Source organism: Coenobita brevimanus, chromosome 102, assembly GCF_032717465.1.
Source record: "Coenobita brevimanus isolate Jiangsu-jjx chromosome 102, ASM3271746v2, whole genome shotgun sequence".
Lineage (NCBI taxonomy): Eukaryota > Metazoa > Arthropoda > Malacostraca > Decapoda > Coenobitidae > Coenobita > Coenobita brevimanus.
The window spans coordinates 18,582,834-18,603,562 of NC_137055.1; the positions used below are offsets into that span (position 1 = coordinate 18,582,834).

At 42.6% G+C, this 20,729-nt stretch overlaps 1 protein-coding gene across 1 annotated transcript in view; it reads right to left on the reverse strand.

Annotated features, from left to right (window-relative positions):
* Nucleotides 1-16,968, reverse strand: part of LOC145415408 (UDP-glucosyltransferase 2-like) — a 131,718-nt gene extending 114,750 nt beyond the window's left edge. Inside the window, exon 1 of the mRNA XM_080284691.1 lies at nucleotides 16,847-16,968. Within this exon, the coding sequence (XP_080140817.1) occupies nucleotides 16,847-16,851 (5 nt within the window). The 5' untranslated portion in view covers nucleotides 16,852-16,968. The remainder of the gene's footprint in view (nucleotides 1-16,846) is intronic.
* Between the last annotated feature and the right edge of the window lie 3,761 nt (nucleotides 16,969-20,729).

The following is a 20,729-nucleotide window of genomic DNA, read 5'->3' on the forward strand; positions in this document are numbered from 1 at the left end:
TTTCTGAACTTACGATGGAACTGAGCGTCATATTTGCGCATACTTACACAGGGAATGTTATCGCGATATCATTTGTTTCATCTTACACTAGTATTCAACTTATAAAATACCTTACTACTAACATTACAACATCTTCCACTGTATATAATTCCTATCACATACTTACTGACCAGAATGTGGGTGTACTCGTGACATCAATTATGACAACTTACACTAATGTTCAACTTATACGTTTTATTCATGCTAACATTACACCCGTTTCCACTTTATTTCCTTGCTATCACATATTTACTGACCGGATTTACACATTGGGTGTAGTTTTGATAACAATTCTTTCCACTTACACTAATTCTCATCTTATACATTACATTTCTGAAAAAATAACACCCTTCGTCAGGGTGGGGAGGTGAGGGTGGTGGGGGAGGTTGGGGAGGTGGAGAGCAGCGCCTCTCATCACTCGCACTTCTCTTCCCTCTCCCTTTTCCTTTACCCTTTCCCTTCCTTTTCTTTCCTTTCCCCACATCCTGGGGCTGTGGGGAGGAAGTTTGGGAATATTCAGGGGCGAAAGAAGTGCTGGGGAGTGACTCAACCTCCTCTCCCATAGGCCTACGAGCACCACGTGCTCGTGCTGCCTCCCTCACACCACTTGCCTCTTCACCCCGCACTACCCCCACACCACTCTCACTTTCACCCCGCGCTGCCGCCACAACACTTTCCCTTTCTCCCAGCAATCCCACCACACCACTTGCCACTTCCCCAGACAAAGTACTTTCACCATACCTTATGTGTCGTCTCGCCCCACCTTCTGATCCTCATGGTGATATTTTCTCTTTTCCCAACCACGCGGCGATATCACGTCCTAGGCCTCCGTCATCCTCATCGTCCTCATCCTCATCCTCATCAGATTCGGGATGGAGAGATAGCTGTGCACGTGGTTGGGGAGCAGGCTGGCCTTCCCTTGCCTTACGGTATGTCACATACCGCGTTTTTCGGGGCGAAGGGACCTCCTCATCACTGCTACTTATTTCTTCCTCTGGCTGGACGTAATCGCGATCCACCACATCATCATCGAGTGGAGAATCACTGTCTCCAGTGAAGGCTTCCAGGACGGATGCAATTTCCTTGTCTGAGAGACCTTTCCGCGCCATGTCTGACCTGGGTCACTGCTAACAGGTGAGTGACCGAGACAAGGGCGAGCGCGGGTCACGCGGGGTCTAGGACGCTGACCGCCTGGCGGCAGGTAGGGGAGGCTTGGGTACTCGGGCGAAACGAAAATCTTGCGCGAATTTTGAAAATTGTGGAAATTATGAACCTTGCAATTGCAGGACGTTGAAGTACGTCCCCGGGATTAGCTGTGACAAAACGTGAGGACATGGAAGTACGTCCCCGGGACGCCGCGGGTTAAAATGGCAATGGAACTGGCCGTGGCATTATGTCAGACCGTTTTAAAACGGCACTGGCATGTGGTGAGTTAATGTGAATAATGAACCAGCTGCTTGCCAACAAAGACGTATATCTGCGAAATTTATCAGATGTAAAAAATCGCGAATATCTTCCTTTTATATTCTGATCTAGAGATTTACCTGCCAAAGTTAATAGATTTCCCCTTTTGAACCATGCAGTGGTGATTGAGAGTTGATTGAAGTAAGAATATTGAAAATCTTCATTTGTGAAGCGCGAAATTCACGTTATTGAGTCGGGGTTACAGTCACGTAGGCATGTAACCAACAGAGGGTAATAAAACTGTTCAAATTCTTAATTGATTTGGTTTCATTATGATTAAAGTTCCTATACGTTGATTACAAAAATTTCAACATCATAAGTACTTTTTCTACATATGTTAAGTGCATACGTATCTCTCATATTCCTTGAAGATCTAGTAGTCAGTAGTATTACAGTGTAATCAGTTAAACTTTCAGCCAATCCTTGAACACTGTGTTGGTCACTTATAAAACGTCAGGGGACAGCATCAACCGCCAGATCGATGTTCCTCTCATCGTTGCAGGTTAGTTCCCGAGCTCTCACCTCCCCCCCCTTTCTCCCTCGTGTATTAAATCAAATACGTTCGTGAGTTGATTTAGTGAGATTTTCCCCTGATCCTTCTTGTGCTGAATAATGAGATCGCTGTTCCTCTCATCATTGCAGACGAGTGTTACGGAGGGGCGTGGCTCGCATCCCGAGGATTCGAGCGGTCTAGTCGCGGCCTAACTGCTAACACACTGAATCACCCTCCCCCCCATTTAGATCATGGAATCTATGTGAATATCGGCTGGTCCATTTGTCCATTTGATTACGGTCCATGTGATTATTGACCCTATTGATTATTTTGTCTAACTTATATAAGATTCTTCAGTTGTGCATTTAGTCTTAGAGATTCTTTAATGATAATCTTTATGTTCATTCCCATCGAGTCCGTCAGAGACCACGGGACTATATCCATGCGTATCAGTATTCTTGGGATATTATCTAGTGTGTAAAGATACATATTTCTGAAGTTACACTGTAAATCCTCATTACTGAATATTAATTTAGTTCGTGAGGATTCATATATCTGAAAAGTGTAATAGTATTCTTTGAATATTCGGTTTGAGAAGATTCATATTTCTGCTGATATAGATCCTCATAATATTTTGTTTGTATAGATCACAGTTTGAAGAGTAATCTGTATCTCAATTCCTAATACTTAGTAAATTTAGGTTAAATCATTTTGAGTTTGAATTTTGTTATCCTCCAAGGAGTAGTACAGACGAGGTTAAGTGGCCTGTATGGTATGCTAATACCTAACTACTCATGCCCTATCTAATACGATCACACAACCTCATTTCTCATAAAGCCATGTATTCTCAAATAAGATCACACTACCCCATTTTTCATAATTTCTAAAATTCTCGGCGTTACACTGGTGGTATCAAAAATTTCTGTTCATTATCCTGGTGGGAGACAGTGGTGGCATAAATTTTTTTCGTCGTTACACTGGTGGCTAAAGCGGTGGGATAAGATATTGTTGTGGGATAGAATCCCTCAATTACAGTACACTGGATGCCCACTTAATTTCGCGATATTTCTAGAAATAATGCTCTTTAAAGCTCCTGGAGGACCAGCAAAATTATATTTCACTGAGAATAGAATGAATAATGAGATGGAAACACAATTTGTGTATTTTGTGGTTTGGTCTAGTGGAAGGAGTAGTAAGGTAGAAGATGAGTTGTTGATGGAACTTAGGAGTCAAATGTCAAGAAGAACAAGTGTAGCTCAGTGGACCATGATAGCCGATTCGTTAGGTTCTTCCCCCTCAAAACAAAACAATCCACACATATCACGCCATCGTGTAGTGGAAATGTTGATGGACAGGGGTGTGTACGTGGTAGAGGATGTGTTCACGGGGAAGAGGATGCAGGGAACCGCGGGACGAGTGAGGCCCTGGTGTGGAGAAGAGTGGCCCTTGGGACCCCTGGAGGTGGCCTTTGAGCCTGATCCGGTGGATGAATAGCTGCCGCCCTGTGAGAGATGCCCTCCCAGGAGACTTGTTGAGAAGTGTTGAGTGTTAAGCTGGTTATGGCGGTATTAAGAGATGGATAGGGAAATGTGTGCGGGTCAGACTGTCTGACTATTGACTGAGAGTTCATAGGAGTTTGGGTTATAGGTTGTCATGTGGTTTTTGAGATTTTGCAGTATTAAAGAATAATATTCAATAATACTTGAGAACAAGGACAAATAACTGACTTGCGAGAATCAAGCAATGATTACTTTATGCCGGCTTACTTCGCCAATTCTCTAAGGACGAGAATTTATAAACTTTCTCAACAGTACACAGCAGAGACTAATTACTCACACGTGCTGTTTATTAGTACTGTTAGACTCTGGAGAAAGTGACTCCACCCCAGACAATCAATAACTAATGCTATTAATGATAAACAGGTTCTTGCTGGTGCAATTAACTCTTGGTTGCACAACGGATTTTAAGCTTAATACAAAAGGACTGGCCTAAGTACCAGTTATGAATAATGCAAAGTGTTATGCAAACTAGGAGCGATATCTAGAATAAGCTTAATGTGGGGAAATAAAACACGAGTTTACATTATATCAAGCTCAAAGAAAAGAACTGAAAATTTATTAATTACAATGAAACAAATTTACGTTACATGTTTCAAAGTGAATTCAAAATAACAAAGAGAATACACTCACTCACTCACTCACAAGTTAACTCTTAAGCCTAGGAAAAATGAAAGAAAAATACTGGTCAGAAAAGAGGCTAAGCGGGATGGACTGGGCGTCGTTGCTGAGGAAGGAGACTGCCACACATGCTGAACCTCTACGCTGGATCACACTAAGTGGAGATTTCAGGAACCCGCTGAAGAACAACCTGGTCTCACGGCGCTTCAATCCTAACTGAATTCAAACAAGTGAGGCAAGGACTGAGGCCAGCCGCCAACTAGTAACGGAATTAATGCGAGCGAAACACGCCCATAATAAATTACTCAGCGAATACGCTAATGTCGCTCGCAAGGACGATCACTTATGAAACAGTGAAAAATGTTCAGAAAACATTCCCGATCAGGTGAATGCGTGGTGGTTGACTGAGTGATACTTATTAGGAATTCACTAGAATTCACGGTTTCCCACAAAGTTCAATGTCACAGTTTATTTAGAAAGAAAATCACGCCAATTCGTGACATTACGCCCTATCAAAAATCTAAATTTTTTCTACAAAATTTTTTTACAACATATACATACATATAAATCCTAACTCAGTTACACAAGATTCACAGTGTGGTGTGTGTGCTATCCTGCTACAGGGGAAAGTCACAGTCGCCAGTGAGCGAGAAAACCTCGTATTTACGTTAATAGAAACAAGCTTGAGGGAAAAACTCCGTGACGACGGTGAAAAATCCTGTACTCAGGTCAAAGTAAGCGAAAAGTTCACTACATTTACATTAACAACTAATTGTTATGTAGCGTGATGTATGTGATACACGGTGTAGGTGTGACAGTTGTGGTGTAACTGTACCTATGTGTAAAATTACATAATGCAAGTCAATAGTAAATATTGACGATGAGGCAGAAGAGAAGAGGTGGCAGCATGCATCAGGGATGATCAGCTGTTCTGCACGGCAATGCTGCACCCACCAGCTGCACTTGTGAAAGCAATCAAGGTGGAGCATCAAAAGTGTCATTTCTTTCTCTCTGCTTGGCAATCAGTACTTATGTTACATAAAGTACACTATTTGCATTATTAACCAGGAAACATAGTCAAGGCGTCTCTGCAGGACATCAAACACTGACCCAGTTTACTGGTTAAACCCTATACCTAATTAGCGAAAAGACTGGGCATTTGTGCAGGACATCAAACGCTGCAATTCGCTAAATTAACCAGGGAACGTGGTCATGAGCAAAAAGACTGGGCATCTGTGCAGGACATCAAACGCTGCAATTCGCTAATGGAACCCGGTTTACCAGTGAAACCCTATACCTAATTAGCAAAAAGACTGGGCGTTTGTGCAGGACATCAAACGCTGCAATTCGCTTAATTAACCAGGGAACGTGGTCATGAGCGAAAAGACTGGGCATCTGTGCAGGACATCAAATGCTGCGATTTGCTAATGGAACCCGGTTTCTTGGTTAAACCTTATACCTAATTAGCGAAAAGACTGGGCGTTTGTGCAAGACATCAAAAGCTGTAATTCACTAATGGGACCCGTGTTAGTTATCAGCTAGCAGGCGAGACATCAGGTCTGCGCCTACATTGTCACTTCCCTTGATGTATCTCACAACAAGGTTAAACTGCTGCAAATACATTGTCCAGCGTATCAATCTTGCATTAGCCGTCTTGGTCGTGCTGAGACTAGTGAGTGGCATATGATCAGTTTCCAGAGCGAATGGTGCCTGATATAAATAATAATAATATTTCTTAACACCATCAACCACAGCCAAGAGTTCCTTCTCAACAGTACTGTAAATCCTCTCGGCGGGTTTTAGCTTATGGCTATGGTATGCCACTGGGAAAATACCACCTTCTGATTCCTGCATTAATACGGCACCTACTTCATCTTGTGAAGCATCATTGCGCAGTATGAAAGGTTTGTTGGAATCAGGCAACTGCAAGATAGGCTCCTTACACGGCATATTATTAAGGGCGGCAAAAGATCTATCTTGCGCTTCTCCCCATTCAATGGTGTTTGGAGCATGTTTTCGAAACACCTAATACAACGGTTGGGCAATAAGAGCAAAGTTGGGGATAAAACTCCTATAATACCCCACTAGGCCAAGGAATGCCCTAACCTGTTTCTTGGTCACGGGTCTCGGGGCTTCTCTAACTTTCCTAATCTTGTCACCCTGACACCTGCAGTGATTGTTGCCAACAATATGTCCGAGGAACTACACCTCACTGTGAACAATTTTACATTTACTAGGCTTCACAGTCATGTTGAAACTCTGGAGTCTACTGAAGACAATTTCCGAGAGTCTAAGGTGCTTCTCCAATGTGGCAGAATAAATGAGGACATCATCGATGAACATCTCTACTCCTACAATACCATGGAGCACTTGTCTCATGGCACAATTGAATACTGCTGGGGAATTGGTAAGTCCAAATGGGAGGACTTTATACTGATACAACTACCTAGGAGTAGCAAAGGTAGTGAACTGACGGCTCTCGGGGTGAAGAGGAATCTGAAAGAATCCCTTCGCCAAATCGAGTTTTGTGAAATATCGTGACCCTGCCAGCTTGGAGAAGATGGCAATGTGGTCACCCATTGGCTCAGCATCCACTTTGGTGATTGGATTGAGCCTCCTATAGTCACCACAAATCCTGACTCTACCATCTTTCTTGTGAACTGCTACCATTGGACTGCAGTAAGGAGATGAGGACTTTTCAATAATACCTGCAATCTCCATATCAGCAATTTCGTTGTCTACTGCGCCCAGCAGTCGCATGGGAATTGGATATGGCTTAATCTTCACAGGAGTATCGTCGGTCAACTCAGTTTTGTGACAATCAACCTTTGCAAGCCTAGGTTGGTCAGAGAAGACATCAGCATACCGACAGAGTAATGACCTTATGGCATTCTGATCACCCAATGCTAAGTCAGTGTTAAGTAAAACATCTTCGACAGTCTCTTCCTGATGGGACTGAGCGGTTAAGGGCTCGTCATCATGGTCATCAACTGGGATCACCGTGGTTGCCCCGTTTTCTTCCAGTGGCTGGTCACTATCATCAGCTACTCGTAGGCCAGTCTCCTTGGGGTTTGACTCATGATAAACCTTCAACATGCTAACGTGGAACCTTTTGCAAAGATTCCCCATCTGAATTATGTAGTTGAGGTATGAAATGCGCTCTACTACATCAAATGGACCCTTCCACTGTGCCAACAACTTGTTCTGGGCAGTGGGGAGTAACACCAAGCACTTATCGCCTGGACTAAACTTCCGAAGTTTTGCTTTCTTATCATAATAGGCTTTCTGAACTTCGCGCACCTTGATCAATTCTTCTTTAGCTAATTCACACGTCGGCTGGAGGTGGTCAGCTAGATCAAGGACGTAGGTGTAGGTGGTCTTGACTTCAGGGTCGGGTTCTTCATCGTCCCATAACTCGCGAAGGACTTGAAGTGGTCCACGGACCGACATTTCATACACCAGTTCAAAGGGTGAGAACTTCAAGGAATGCTGTGGGGCTTCTCGATAAGCAAACAGAAGAGGAGCAATGAAACGCGGCCATTCCTTTGGCTGTTCGGCAGCCATGCACTTTAACATCTTCTTGAGAGTCCCATTGAACCTTTCACACAGCCCGTTACACATGGGATGGTAAGGGGTAGTTCGTAGGCCTCGGATGGACAACAACCTGAATGCTTCGTTCATCATTGCGGAGGTGAACTGCGAACCCCAGTCGCTTAAAACCTCTATGGGGATTCCTACACGACAGAACACTTCAATCAATGCCTCAGCAACAGTAACGGCCTCTATATTCTTAAGGGCCACGGCTTCAGGCCACCGTGTGCTGAAATCAACAATAGTGAGGATGTACCTTGATCCATCACTTGCCCTAGGGGAGATTGGCCCAACAATGTCAACTGCTACTCTCTTGAACGGTTCAGAGATTACAGGCATTGGTTTCAATGGTGCAGGACAGACACGTCCCCGGTCAGTGGTACACTGACACACATTACAGGAACGCACAAGCCTTTTCATTTCCTGTCCCATTCCTGGCCAGAAAAAGTCAGCATGGATTCGGTCAGAGGTTTTCATTTGGCCCATGTGACCTCCCATCACTGAACAATGACCTAATTCAAACACTGCCGGGCGATACTTCGAGGGTACAACGAACTGCAGTCCAACCTCGCCCCGGGGTGTTTGTGACTCACGGTATAGCCATCCTTGCTTGCGAAGGAACCTGGCTTGACCTCCCCATGAATATTTAATCACTTTACCCACCAGCTTCTTACGCACTGAGGCAAGTGTTGGGTCAGACTGTTGTTCTTGGGCAACATCTTGACTACGAATCAAATCTTGCGGCATTGTGACGGTCAACGGGGTGACACGATTTGGAGCCTTAGCCATGGCTCGTGTTACTGCAACAGCCGAAGTCTGAGTAGCAACATCTACGGTGCAACTGTTTTTGACGCCAGGCATGTTGCCGATAATGAGGTCAAACAAGGGTTCTGGCATGACAACGGCAGTTTTCAAGCCAGTGTAGAGAGGAGATGCCACCTGGATACGTGCCTCAGGGAACAATCTCACTGACCCATCAGTAAGTCTAACTTGGATCTGCTTACCCATGTACTCGTCGGGTGGAACTGAACTTTGCTTAACAGAGCAAACTGAGGAGCCATTATCTCTCAGGACATTTACAGAAACACCTCCCACAAACCCTGGCTGAACAAGAAAGGCAGTGTTACTGGTGGAAGGATCTGGGGAGGTAGCAGCCAGTCATTGGTGAGACTGTGGAACAAACGTTGCAACCAATGTGGCGCCCTGAGAACTTGATACCTGAGGGGTCGTGCTCACCATCTGAGGAGCTGGAGCATTAACCACCTGTGGATGAGGGTTCACTGTCGCTGGGGAACTAGTGAACTGTGAAGTACCTGTACTAGTGGGGTTGGCACCATTGTACGCTTGTTGTGGCACAAGGACTGCATTTGCATCCTGCCTCCAATACACTAAAGTCAATTGTCCTGCCTGAGGGTTACGTGGTTTGTCCTTGCCCTGTTGCTGCTTGGAATACCGGTACTGTTGCTGGTTAGGGTTCTGCTTATCGTACTGCTTCCACTCAGGTTTCTGAGTGTTTTGCCCCTGGTCCTTCTTCTGTGGTTTTGGACATTGGCCATTATTCTGGGAATGGCCTTGTTGCTGGGGTTCGGTCTGAGATGGTTTCCCAGATTTATCAGGTTTCCTGTTCCAGGTATGCTGCTTGCGAGTTTGATACCCGTATGCAGTGAAGAATGCATCAACCTTCTTCACCATTTGGCTGGCATCTCTTACCTGGCAGATCTTAAGCTGAGCCATAAGTTCAGTAGGCCACGACTTCTCTAGCTGCGTGCACAGCATAAGGTCAATTATCCCCTCACACATGGAAGGAGTTTCATCTTTCTCCATCCACTCATCTAAGTAAGCAGTAAGCCGATCAAGAAACTGAACGGCAGTCTCTTTTTCCTGTAAACGCGCCCTCATGAACTGACTCTTGGCGTCATCAACTGTGAGACCGTACGCTTTGATGAGTGTGGCCTTCATCATCTCTTAAGTGAGATTGTCTCCACGGATTCTGTGGAGAATATCGAGGGCAGGGCCCTCAAACAGGCTAAGAAACTGAAGCCGCTTAGCTTCATCATCCAGCTGGTAAAGCTGAGCCATGTCTTCAAAACGAGCTATATATGGCTCGATTCGCTCGCCTTCCTTGTATGGAGGAAGCTTAATGTGTGGGGTCGCCATAATATGTGCATGGAGAGCGCTCGTGGAGCTTGGGCCAGCTGCACCAGATGTGTCTGAAGCCAAGGAATCTCGCTTGAGCTTCAACATCTCAAGTTCATGTTTTTCACGTGCCTCACGCTCGGCACGTTCGTGTTCTCGTTGTTCTCGCTTGTATTCACGTTCTCTCTCTCGTTGTTCTAACTCGAGTTGACGTTCTCTCTCACGTTGTTCTCGCTCGTATTCGCGTTGTTCTCGCTCTTGTTCTAACTCGAGTTCGTGTTGTTTTTGCTCGTATTCCCGTTCTTTTTGCTCGTATTCGCGTTGTTGTCGCTCGTGTTCACGCTCTCTCTCACGTTCCTCGCATTGTTTTCGTTCGTGTTCACGTTCTCTTTCGCGTTCTCCACGAGCATCTTTCTCACGTTGTTGCTCGTAATTAAACCGTGAGAGGACATAGTTTTGGATCTTTTCAGGGTTGCTAAGCCCCATATCTCTAGCTTCCTGTACATAGACGTTGGCAGCCATGGTGCTAAGTCAATCAAAGTGAACTAGAGACTAAGTACTGACTGCTATTTTGCAGAGAAAGATGCCAATAATCGAGAATAAAGAATATAGGCACAGGTTAGTGGTGACCAGTTTTATGTAGTTAGACTGGTAAAGAACGAAAATTAAACAAAACACTGACTGTGAACACTATTACATAAAATTGATAAAAATGAATTAATAATCACCAGTAAAATAGTGCCTATAGACTTTAATGATAAATACCTAAGTATGGGTGAGGGAGTATTGTCTCGTGAATAACTTTAGAGCTAGGAGTTAATATCCTGGAATGAGGTCGCCAAATGTCACTGGGTTTTTGAGATTATGCAATATTAAAGAATAATATTCAATAATACTTGAGAACAAGGACAAAGAACTGACTTGTGAAAAATCAAGCAATGATTACTTTATGCCGGCTTACTTCACCGATTTTCTAAGGACGAGAATTTATAAACTTTCTCAACAGTACACAGCAGAGACTAATTACTCACACGTGCTGTTTATTAGTACTGTTGGCCTCAGGAGAAAGTGACTTCACCCCTGACAATCAATAACTAATGCTATTAATGATAAACAGGTTCTTGCTGGTGCAATTAACTCCTGGTTGCACAACGGATTTTAAGCTTAATACAAAAGGACTGGCCTAAGTACCAGTTATGAATAATGCAAACCATTATGCAAACTAGGAGCGATATCTAGAATAAGCTTAATGTGAAGAAATAAAACACGAGTTTACATTACATCAAACTCAAAGAAAAGAACTGAAAATTTATTAATTACAATGAATCTAATTTACGTTACATGTTTCAAAATGAATTCAAAATAACAAAGAGAATACACTCGCTCGCTCACTCACAAGCTAAACTCTTAAGCCTAGGAAAAACGAAAGAAAAATACTGGTCAGAAAAGGGGCTAGGCGGGACGGACTGGGCGTCATTGCTGAGGAAGGATACTGCCACACACGCTGAACCTCTACGCTGGATCACACTAAGTGGAGACTTCAGGAACCCGCTGAAGAACAACCTGGTCTCACGGCGCTTCAATCCTAACTGAATTCAAACAAGCGAGGCAAGGACTGAGGGCAGCTGCCAACTGGTAACGGAATTAATGCGAGCGAAACACGCCAATAATGAATTACTCAGCGAATGCGCTAATGTCACACGCAAGGACGATCACTTATGAAACAGTGAATAATGTTCTGAAAACACTCCCAATCGGGTGAACGCATGGCGGTTGACTGAGTCATACTTATTAGGAATTCACTAGAATTTGCGGTTTCCCACAAAGTTCAATGTCACGAGTTTATTTAGAGAGAAAATCGCGCCAATTCGTGACATGAGTGCAGCCCAATTTGATGGAAATATCAGATTGCTATATTTCGAGGGGCAATGCGTGTCTACCTCTCAACTTACAGTCAACACGGTCTCGGGCAAAACAGTGACTTCAGGACCTGACAGGCGCTCATCAGTTACTAGATGGAGAGCTGGAAGCATAAGAACGAATGGATGGGAGCATAAATGAGATTAGTTAGTAGGTTGTATGAATGAGAAGCGCCCCTAGGATGATCCTGGCAGCGAGAGTACGGGTCTGTCCAGGTGAGACGACCATGTTGCCACCCAGACATGAGGTTGGCTGGGGCTCATCTATCCACTGAATTTCGAGAGTTTATCGTGACAGAGAAGCGACCCCCTGGGGTACGTGATTTTTCTTGTGGACCGACAGGTGCCACTTATTGGAGTTGTGTTCACAGTCAAATTTGGTAAGTCCGTCCCATCCGCACACACGTCCCTAGGAAATGTAGATGAATGATTTGAATGTTGACTTCCGATGTTAATTTTTTTTATTTTCCGGAGGAAGGACCCGTGAAGTGTCATAATTTTAAGTATTAGTGTAAGTTAGTATAAGCTAGTATTGTAAGTGTAATCTTAAGCTTAAGTATAGTTGTAAGGATAGCTCATGATTTAACCGTTAAATCTTATATTTAAGTCTAGTCTTAGTTGATATTCATGATGTGAACATGATTCTGATATTGACAGTACTAAGTCGAGTATTAATGTGAATAATGAACCAGCTTCTTGCCAACAAAGACGTGTATCCGCGAAATTTAGCAGAGGTAAAAAATCGTGAATATCTTCCTTTTATATTCTAATCTAGAGATTTACCTGCCAAAGGTAATTGATTTCCCCTTTTGAGCTATGCAGTGGTGATTGAGAGTTGGTTGAAGTAAGAATATTGAAGACTGTCATTTGTGAAGCACAAAGATCATGTTATTGAGTCGGGGTTACAGTCACGTAGGTATGTAACCGACAAAGGATAATAAACCTTTTCGAATTATTAATTATTATTTTTTTTAAATAACAGAACGGGGGAAGTAAAAACAAATTAGTAAAAAAAAAAAACAATCCATACAGCAGATTACTGGCATCCTCCGTTCATAAAATATCTGCAACAGTTAGGCTTGAACAGCTGTGGGTTAAAATTTGGAGGGAAACAACTCTGGGGAAGCGAATTCCAGAGAGATGCAGTTCGGAGAATGAAAGAATTCTGATAGGCAGAAGTTCTGCAATATGGCTGAGTGACATTCCACTTATGAGCGCTACCAGATGCCCGTGTAGCACGAGGGAAGGCATGGAGAGGTGGCACCATGGACACAACTTCGTCTGAGCATTTGCCAAAAAAATATCTGTAAAATAATGCAAGGGAGGCAACATTCCTTCTTACTTGCAGGGGAGGTAGTTTATATGTAATGAAAGGGTTGTTAATGATTCTAACAGCTTTGTTCTGAATTTTGTCTAGTTGTCTTAATGCAACCTCTCCACAACCATTCCACAAGGGTGAGCAATATTCAAGCTGAGAGCACACATGACTCTTATAAATTATAGCTAACTGCATATCAGTGAAGAAGTTATGGACTCTGTACAATAATCCAAGTTTCTTTGAGGCGGTTTTAGCAAGTGATCTGACATCAGAGGTCCAGCTGAGGGCACTGTCAAGTGAGACGCCAAGAATTTCAATACTTTTGGAGATGGGAATATTAGTAGCACTGAATGTAATGTACGAATCTGGCAATATCTGTCTATTAGTAAACTGTATATATTTAGTTTTACTGGCATTAAAAAAGACAAGGTTGTTTTGTCCCCATTCACTGACCGTAGATAGATCTTGATTTATGGAGATGGCTGTACTGAGTTGAGAAGTAGAGACATTAGACTTTGTAAATGGGTGTCTAAGTGTGAATGAACTCTGTAGTGTTGAGTCATCTGCATATGAGTGAATGGGATTGTGGGTGACAGATAAGAGATCATTAATATGAACCAGAAATAGGGTTGGCACCAGAACTGATCCTTGCGGCACACCGGTGTTAATTGAGTGGAAATTGGAATATACATCATCTACTTTTACTCTTATTTTCCTGTCACTAAGATATGAAGAAATCAAAGGAACAAAAGACGTCAGTCCATAGCAAGGGAGTTTGGACACCAGGGAACGGTGCCACACTTTGTCGAAAGCTTTAGAGATATCAAGAGCTACTGCATGAGTTTCTCCAAAAAGATCAATTGATTGATGGATGGTATGAGTTAAGAGATTGAGTATGTCAATGGTGGATCTTTCGTGGCGAAAACCATATTGTCTATCACTAATTAAGTTGTTGGATGCAAGATGTTTAACAATGTGCTTATTAATTAATGTTTCAAATGCCTTACTAAGAGAAGATGTGACAGCTATTGGTCTGTAATCGGAGGGGTCAGACGAACTTCCTTTCTTCGGAATTGAGTGGATATTGGCTTCCTTCCATGAATTTGGGAATAAAGAAGTACGTATGAATAGTCTGAATAATTTAGCTAGGACAGAGGCAAGTTCAGGGGAACACTTTTTCAAAACAATTGGTGGAACTCCATCTGGCCCTGGAGCTTTGTTGGTAGGTAAATTGTCTTGGATGGATTTTACGTATCTTCGTCTGTATTTTAAGTGGGGCAATTTCGGGAGAATCATGTTCCAGTATTGGGACATTCTGGCTGGTATCGTCTATGGTAGAGTTTCTGGCAAAGGCACTGACAAAGGTATCTGCTTTCCCACGCGGGTCATTTGTAATGTTGCCATCTGAAGATTTTAGTGGGGGAATGGAAGATGACTTGTTAAAGTTATTATTGAAAGAATTAAGAGTTGACCAGAATATTCTATTGTCATTAGGGTTGTTAAGTAGTTTTGATGCTTGCTTTTGAAAAGAGTTTGATTTAGATAGATTTAATACAGCTTTTGCATGATTTCTAGCAATTTTAAATTGGGAGAGTGATTCAGATGTTTTTGATTTTAGGTAAGAGCTATATGCTAATGACTTCTGGGCTGTTGCTCTGGCACAGTTGCCATCAAACCATTTTGGAGAGTCCGATCTTTTAGTGAACTGTTGACTTGGTATGAGTAAATCCATACCAGCTAGTATTAAGTCACAAATGTGGGACTGGGTAGAATTGGGATCATTATCATTAAAGTTCCTATACGCTTATTAAAAAAATTTCAACATCGTAAGTCATTTTTCTACGAATGTTGAGTGCAAACGTATCTCTCGTATTCCTTGAAATTCTAGCAGAATCAGTAGCATTACAGTGTAATTAGTTAAAGTTTCAGCCGATCTCTGAACACTGCGTTGGTCACTTATAAAAAGGCAGGGGATAGCATCAACCGCCAGATCACTGTTCCTCTCCTCATCGTTGCAGGTTAGTGCCAGATCTCTCAACCCCCCCCCCCTTTCTCCCTCGTGTATTAAGACATCATATACGTTCGTGAGTTGAATTAGTGAGATTTTCCCCTGATCCTTCTTGTGCTGAATAATTAGATCGCTGTTCCTCTCCTCATCGTTGCAGACGAATATTACGGAGGGCCGTGGCTCGCATCCCAAGGATTCGAGCGGTCTAGTCGCGGCCTAACCGCTAAGACACTAAATCCCCCTTCCCCCCAATTAGTTCATGAAATCTACGTGAATATCGGCTGGTCCATTTGTCCATTTGATTACGGTCCATGTGATTACTGATCCTATTGATTATTGTGTCTAACTTATGTAAGATTCTTCAGTTGTGCATTTAGTCTTAGAGAATATTCCATGGTGATAATCTTTATGTTCATTCACAGCGAGTCCGTCAGAGACCACGGGACTATATCCATGCGTATCAGTACTCTAGGGACATTAATCTAGTGTGTAAAGATACATAATTCTGGAGTTATGCTGTAAATCCTCATTATTGAATATTAATTTAGTTCGTGAAGATTCATATTTCTGAATAGTGTAACAGTATTGTTTGAATATTCAGTTTGAGAAGATTCATATTTCTGTTGATATAGATCCTCATTATATTTTGTTTGGTATAATTCACAGTTTGAAGAGTAATCTGTATCTGAGTTCTTAATACTTAGTAAATAGGTTGTCAAATGAATTTGAATTTTGCTATCCTCCAAGGAGTGGTACAGACGAGGTTGAGTGGCCCGCAAGGTGTGCTGATATCTAACTGCTCACGCTCTCTAATAAAATCACGCTACCTCATTTCTCATAAAGCCATATATTCTCAAATAAGATCACGCTACCCCATTTTCCATAATTTCTAAAATTCTTGGCGTTACACTGGTGGTATCAAAAAATTCTGATCATTATCCTGGTGGCACACACACACATCAGATGAAAACACTGCCACTGAGCCACCATGGCACCAGTGAATTTTACTTTGTGTTAATTTCAGATAGAGAACAAAAAGAATGTAAGAAGTGACAGTACATCATAATTTGTACAAAGGAACAGCATTGAATCCATAAGGTACTTATCCTCTGTCTGGTATAGAAAATAATGAAACTCCTGCAGATAAAGCGATGTGATAAAGAATCTGTTTCATTCATTATTCGCTGATAACGTACAGGGAAAGACTAAAATAATATCTGGTGTGGATTTTAATCATTAAAGTATCACAGAATCATGAGCTGTCAGGTAATATTAACATCTCACGAGACAGAGGGAAAGAATTTTTTTTTTTTTCTTTTTTCTTTTTTTTTTATAGGGGATAAGCTGTTACTATTAAGTACAGCCATATTATAAAATCGTAGAACACTGAGCGAAATTAACAAATCCAATGGTCTTTCTCATGCAGGCTTTATTTCTGCAAGCGATAATCACAGGAATCCCTTGTTAAATCCACTTTCATTGTCTAAACGAAACAGCTGTAATTAAAACATTCTGAATTACAACCCTACATGCAGAGCCATATTGGAGATGACTTGGCAGGAGCAGTAGCTATAGTACTCGGTGAAAAATTGTTTTAAAAGCTTCACTCAAAAAACACAGTTAACACTGAACCATTATCAAAATATAAAGAGTGATAAAGAATGCTGCCGTCAGAAATAAAATATGGAGTGATAGACTTACTTCATGGAGGCCGGGAAGGATGACACAAGGGTGACAGAGTGACCTGCATCGCCCAGTGCTGCAGACAGTGACCGGCACAGGTGGTACAGGCTGGGACTGCCCAATGGCACTAACACCAGCACTCGGTAAGGGGGTGCCGGGCTCTCTGACACTACCGAAGGTGCCGAGGACCCCAGGTATGCCAGCAGCACGGTCCCCAATACACAGTGAATCTTGTACATTTTGCAGCCAGAGATAATTCCGCGAGGGTAAAACTATCTGCCACTTCACTCACACTCTTGCTTACATAACCAGGACCATCTTCACCTGGAACAAGAGGAAATAATATCATTGATGTTGTTTCTGGGTTTCAGTGACATTGTATAAATGCAGTGAGGGAAAAAAAATGATTAACAAACGGACAAGTCAGGTGAATGTGGTCTGGTGGTCAGATGTACCACCAGGCCAATGCAGTATGTGGGAAGCCTGTGTGGTTGTGTAGATGCCATAACTGAGGAGTATGGAGTGGCGGTACCTAGAACTGCATTGCAAGTGAGTGTGAGTGGCAAAGTAGTGGTAGGTGTTACCGGGTTTAGTGCATGAATATGTAATGTGGTGATGCCTGGGCAAGAAGACAGAGTTTTGTGAGTGGGAAGGTGGCGGAGTGTGGTTGGAAGGGGAGGGATGTCGTGTGGTAGAATTGGTAATGAAGGAACTGATGTACTTACCTGTGGATTATCTGCATGTGTGTTACAATCACTATGAAAGTGGATGGAGACCAAAATTATCACGAAGAGACTGTTGTAACAAGGTTTTAGTTCTTTTTAGGTGTCTATGGAAGGTTCACAACTGCTCATTGTTCTCGTCGTGCATCATGATGTAGTGTGAAGGACTTGTGATGCTGGTACTATTCATATTCAAAGTGCATACCATATGAAATATAACGTGATGGATGGTGGTGAAAACTAGGACATCTTTTTTGACCCTCAGAGGATAAACTTTTTTTTTTTTTTAATGAGAAGCATGTAATTGCTTAGCGATAGTTGAGTGCGACCTCAGAGCCTGTCAGTGGACCCAGGATGATATAGCCACTGGGGTTAATGATGCCATCGCCTCTTAGCAGCAGGGATCTAATATGGCAGTTTAAGAGCACCGTTTTGATTTGCCCAGGTTCATTTCTGGCATTCATAGCATTCAACTGGATTTTTCATATTTTAGATATGACATTAGCATTTGCGTAATGTTTAAATTGTAGAAAGAAAAAGGCCTTCATAAAAAACAGGCTTGAGTGTTGCAGCTGCACGAGGCTTACATGAGGGAGTGTTAGTGCCAACTCTAATATATGGGTGTGAAACTATGGTGTGGCATGAAAATGAAAAGTCAAGAGTAAGAGCAGTAGAGATGGGACTGCTGAGGAATGTATGTGCAGTACAGAGGGTGGATAGGATACGAAATAATGTAATTCGTGAAAGGTGTGGAGTGAGGAAGTCGGTGGACACCAGAATCGAAGAGAGTGTCCTGAGATGGTATGGTCATGTAGAAAGGATGGAGAACAATAGAGTGGTAAAAAAGATATACCTCAGCGAATTTGAAGGAGGGAGGAGGCGAGGTAGGCCAAGGAGAAGGTGGAAAGATATGATGGATGACTGTGTGAGGAAGAGAGGTTTGGAAGTCGGTGAGGCTAGGGAACTGACAAGAGATCGAGCTGGCTGGATGAATTTTGTGAGAAGTGCGTGATCAGAGATTTTGGCACCCCTTGTGAGCATGGCAGCGTCCGGATTGACTCAGTCGGATACGCTGTGTGAAGCTGCAAAATGTTGTGAATGTTTTTGGCGTATCCGGTAGAGCCAGGATTCCGGGGGCTTGTATGATGAGTGAATTGAAATGTGGCCTATTTGGATTGGGCAAGTTTGTGCTATCCAGACATTGCTACTCCTCACTCTGCCTTTGGGTGGGAAAGGAGGTCCGGATGATGATTATGATTAAATTGTAGAATAACTCTAGAGTTGTTTGCCATCTTGTGAAGTGGAAGGCAGTTGCTTCCGAGTGGCAGAACTTTGCAGAGGCTGTTGGCCTGCTATAACATGGAAAGTGATGTCACTGAGATAATTATGAGCATAAGTGCTGTTCTGCTGTGTCCCTGGCTAAGTATTTTCTTATTTAATATTGTAACTGACCAGAGATTGGCCCAGTGCACGGCTGTCACACGGTACAATGTGTTCACAGTCACGTTTAGCCTGGGCGATTACAGACCCCAAGCCAGTGTCAAAAGCATCCATATAATGTCTGAATGGGAAGTTGTACTTTGTGTTGGCAAATGCTGACGCTAGAGGGAGCATTTGACAAGTATTGTTGCAGTCACAGGACAATCCCATATCGAGAAGATAGTGAAGGGGAAGATGGCAAAACTTTGCATATATCATCTGTATCACAGTGCCAGGCCGGGGAGGAAATGATCTCTGGTAGGATCTGTGAGTGGTAGTATAATCCTGATGGTGGCTATTTTGATAAGGTGTTGTTAGTGCCGTGTGGCGAGATAAGGCAGCGCAAATATGGGAAAAATTGCTTCACCAGTGTCTATTTCTTTGGCCTCAGTTTTAGTCCTCATTGTGGGCTGTGGTGAAAGACATGTGTAAGGTGCTGGCTGTTGTCAAGTACAATTGAAGATAATAACTGTTTAGGTAGGTGGGACAGGTTTTGCAGGTTGGGCTGTGGAGTATGGCATCCTTAATGTGCAAGGTGATTCAGCAGTTGTAGAGACCAAAGGTAAGTAGCCTACCATGAACTGATACAATTGATTCATTGTGTAAGATCGATAATTCTCTTTGTATTCGTGGGCTACATCAGTCCTACTTGAATGACCAGAGAGGAAAATATCTGCTAACCAGAGTGTGCATCTAACTAGTCGTCAATGTATGTTCTCCTCTGGGATGATTGCAACGGCATCATAATCTAAGTGGAAGCCTAACTATTCGTCTGTAGTCGGAATAATTGTTCTAAGAACGTAGTAATACATGTCATACGGTGTCGTTGCTGTACCTTCTAGTGAGAGGGATAATCTTTGTGGTGCCAACCTACAGAATTGATGGAGCCCTCTACTGCGGCTGGATGGATCAATATGAACTGAGAAGAGGCAAGTTGCTGGGGATTTGTGTCAGAGAGGGTGCTGTCAGACAGGAACTCGATATGCCTGTATAATCCAGCATCTGGATGGGAATGCCTTGTTCGGATTTTTGGTGGTAAAATTAAAGTCTGTGTTACAATTTTCTCCCGAAAACATACTCAAGCAATATGAGGGTTCTGATATATCCATTGGACAGTGGTCTGTATAATGGATTACATCACTGCATATGCCACAGTGATGGACCATGGCTACAAAGCGTGTTTTGGTATGTGGTCGTCCTGACTGGACAGGTTTGTGTAAAGCAAGTTCTTGAAGCCCAGTGCTCAGGCTGGGGTTGTGGTCCTCCCTGTTCTCGTCGAGCGAAGATTGAAAAGGTCAAGCAAGGTGGAGGACATCAGATATGATAACGTTCTTAAGGAATCTTAGCCTCAACGGTATAAGTATCAGTAGAAACTCAGTTAAACCATATCTATTGTGAGGAATTAGAGCATCTCATGCCATCCTCAGTGACTTGTATTTGATCGCGTCCACGCTGTTACTTTTAAAGTTATATATATATATATATATATATATATATATATATATATATATATATATATATATATATATATATAGAGAGAGAGAGAGAGAGAGAGAGAGAGAGAGAATTTGTCCTTTTCCTTAAGAGGCTTTGGGGCACAGTACTCTACTCAGTATGCTAGGTGTAGTGTAGTAACGGAATATATATATATATATATATATATATATATATATATATATATATATATATATATATATATA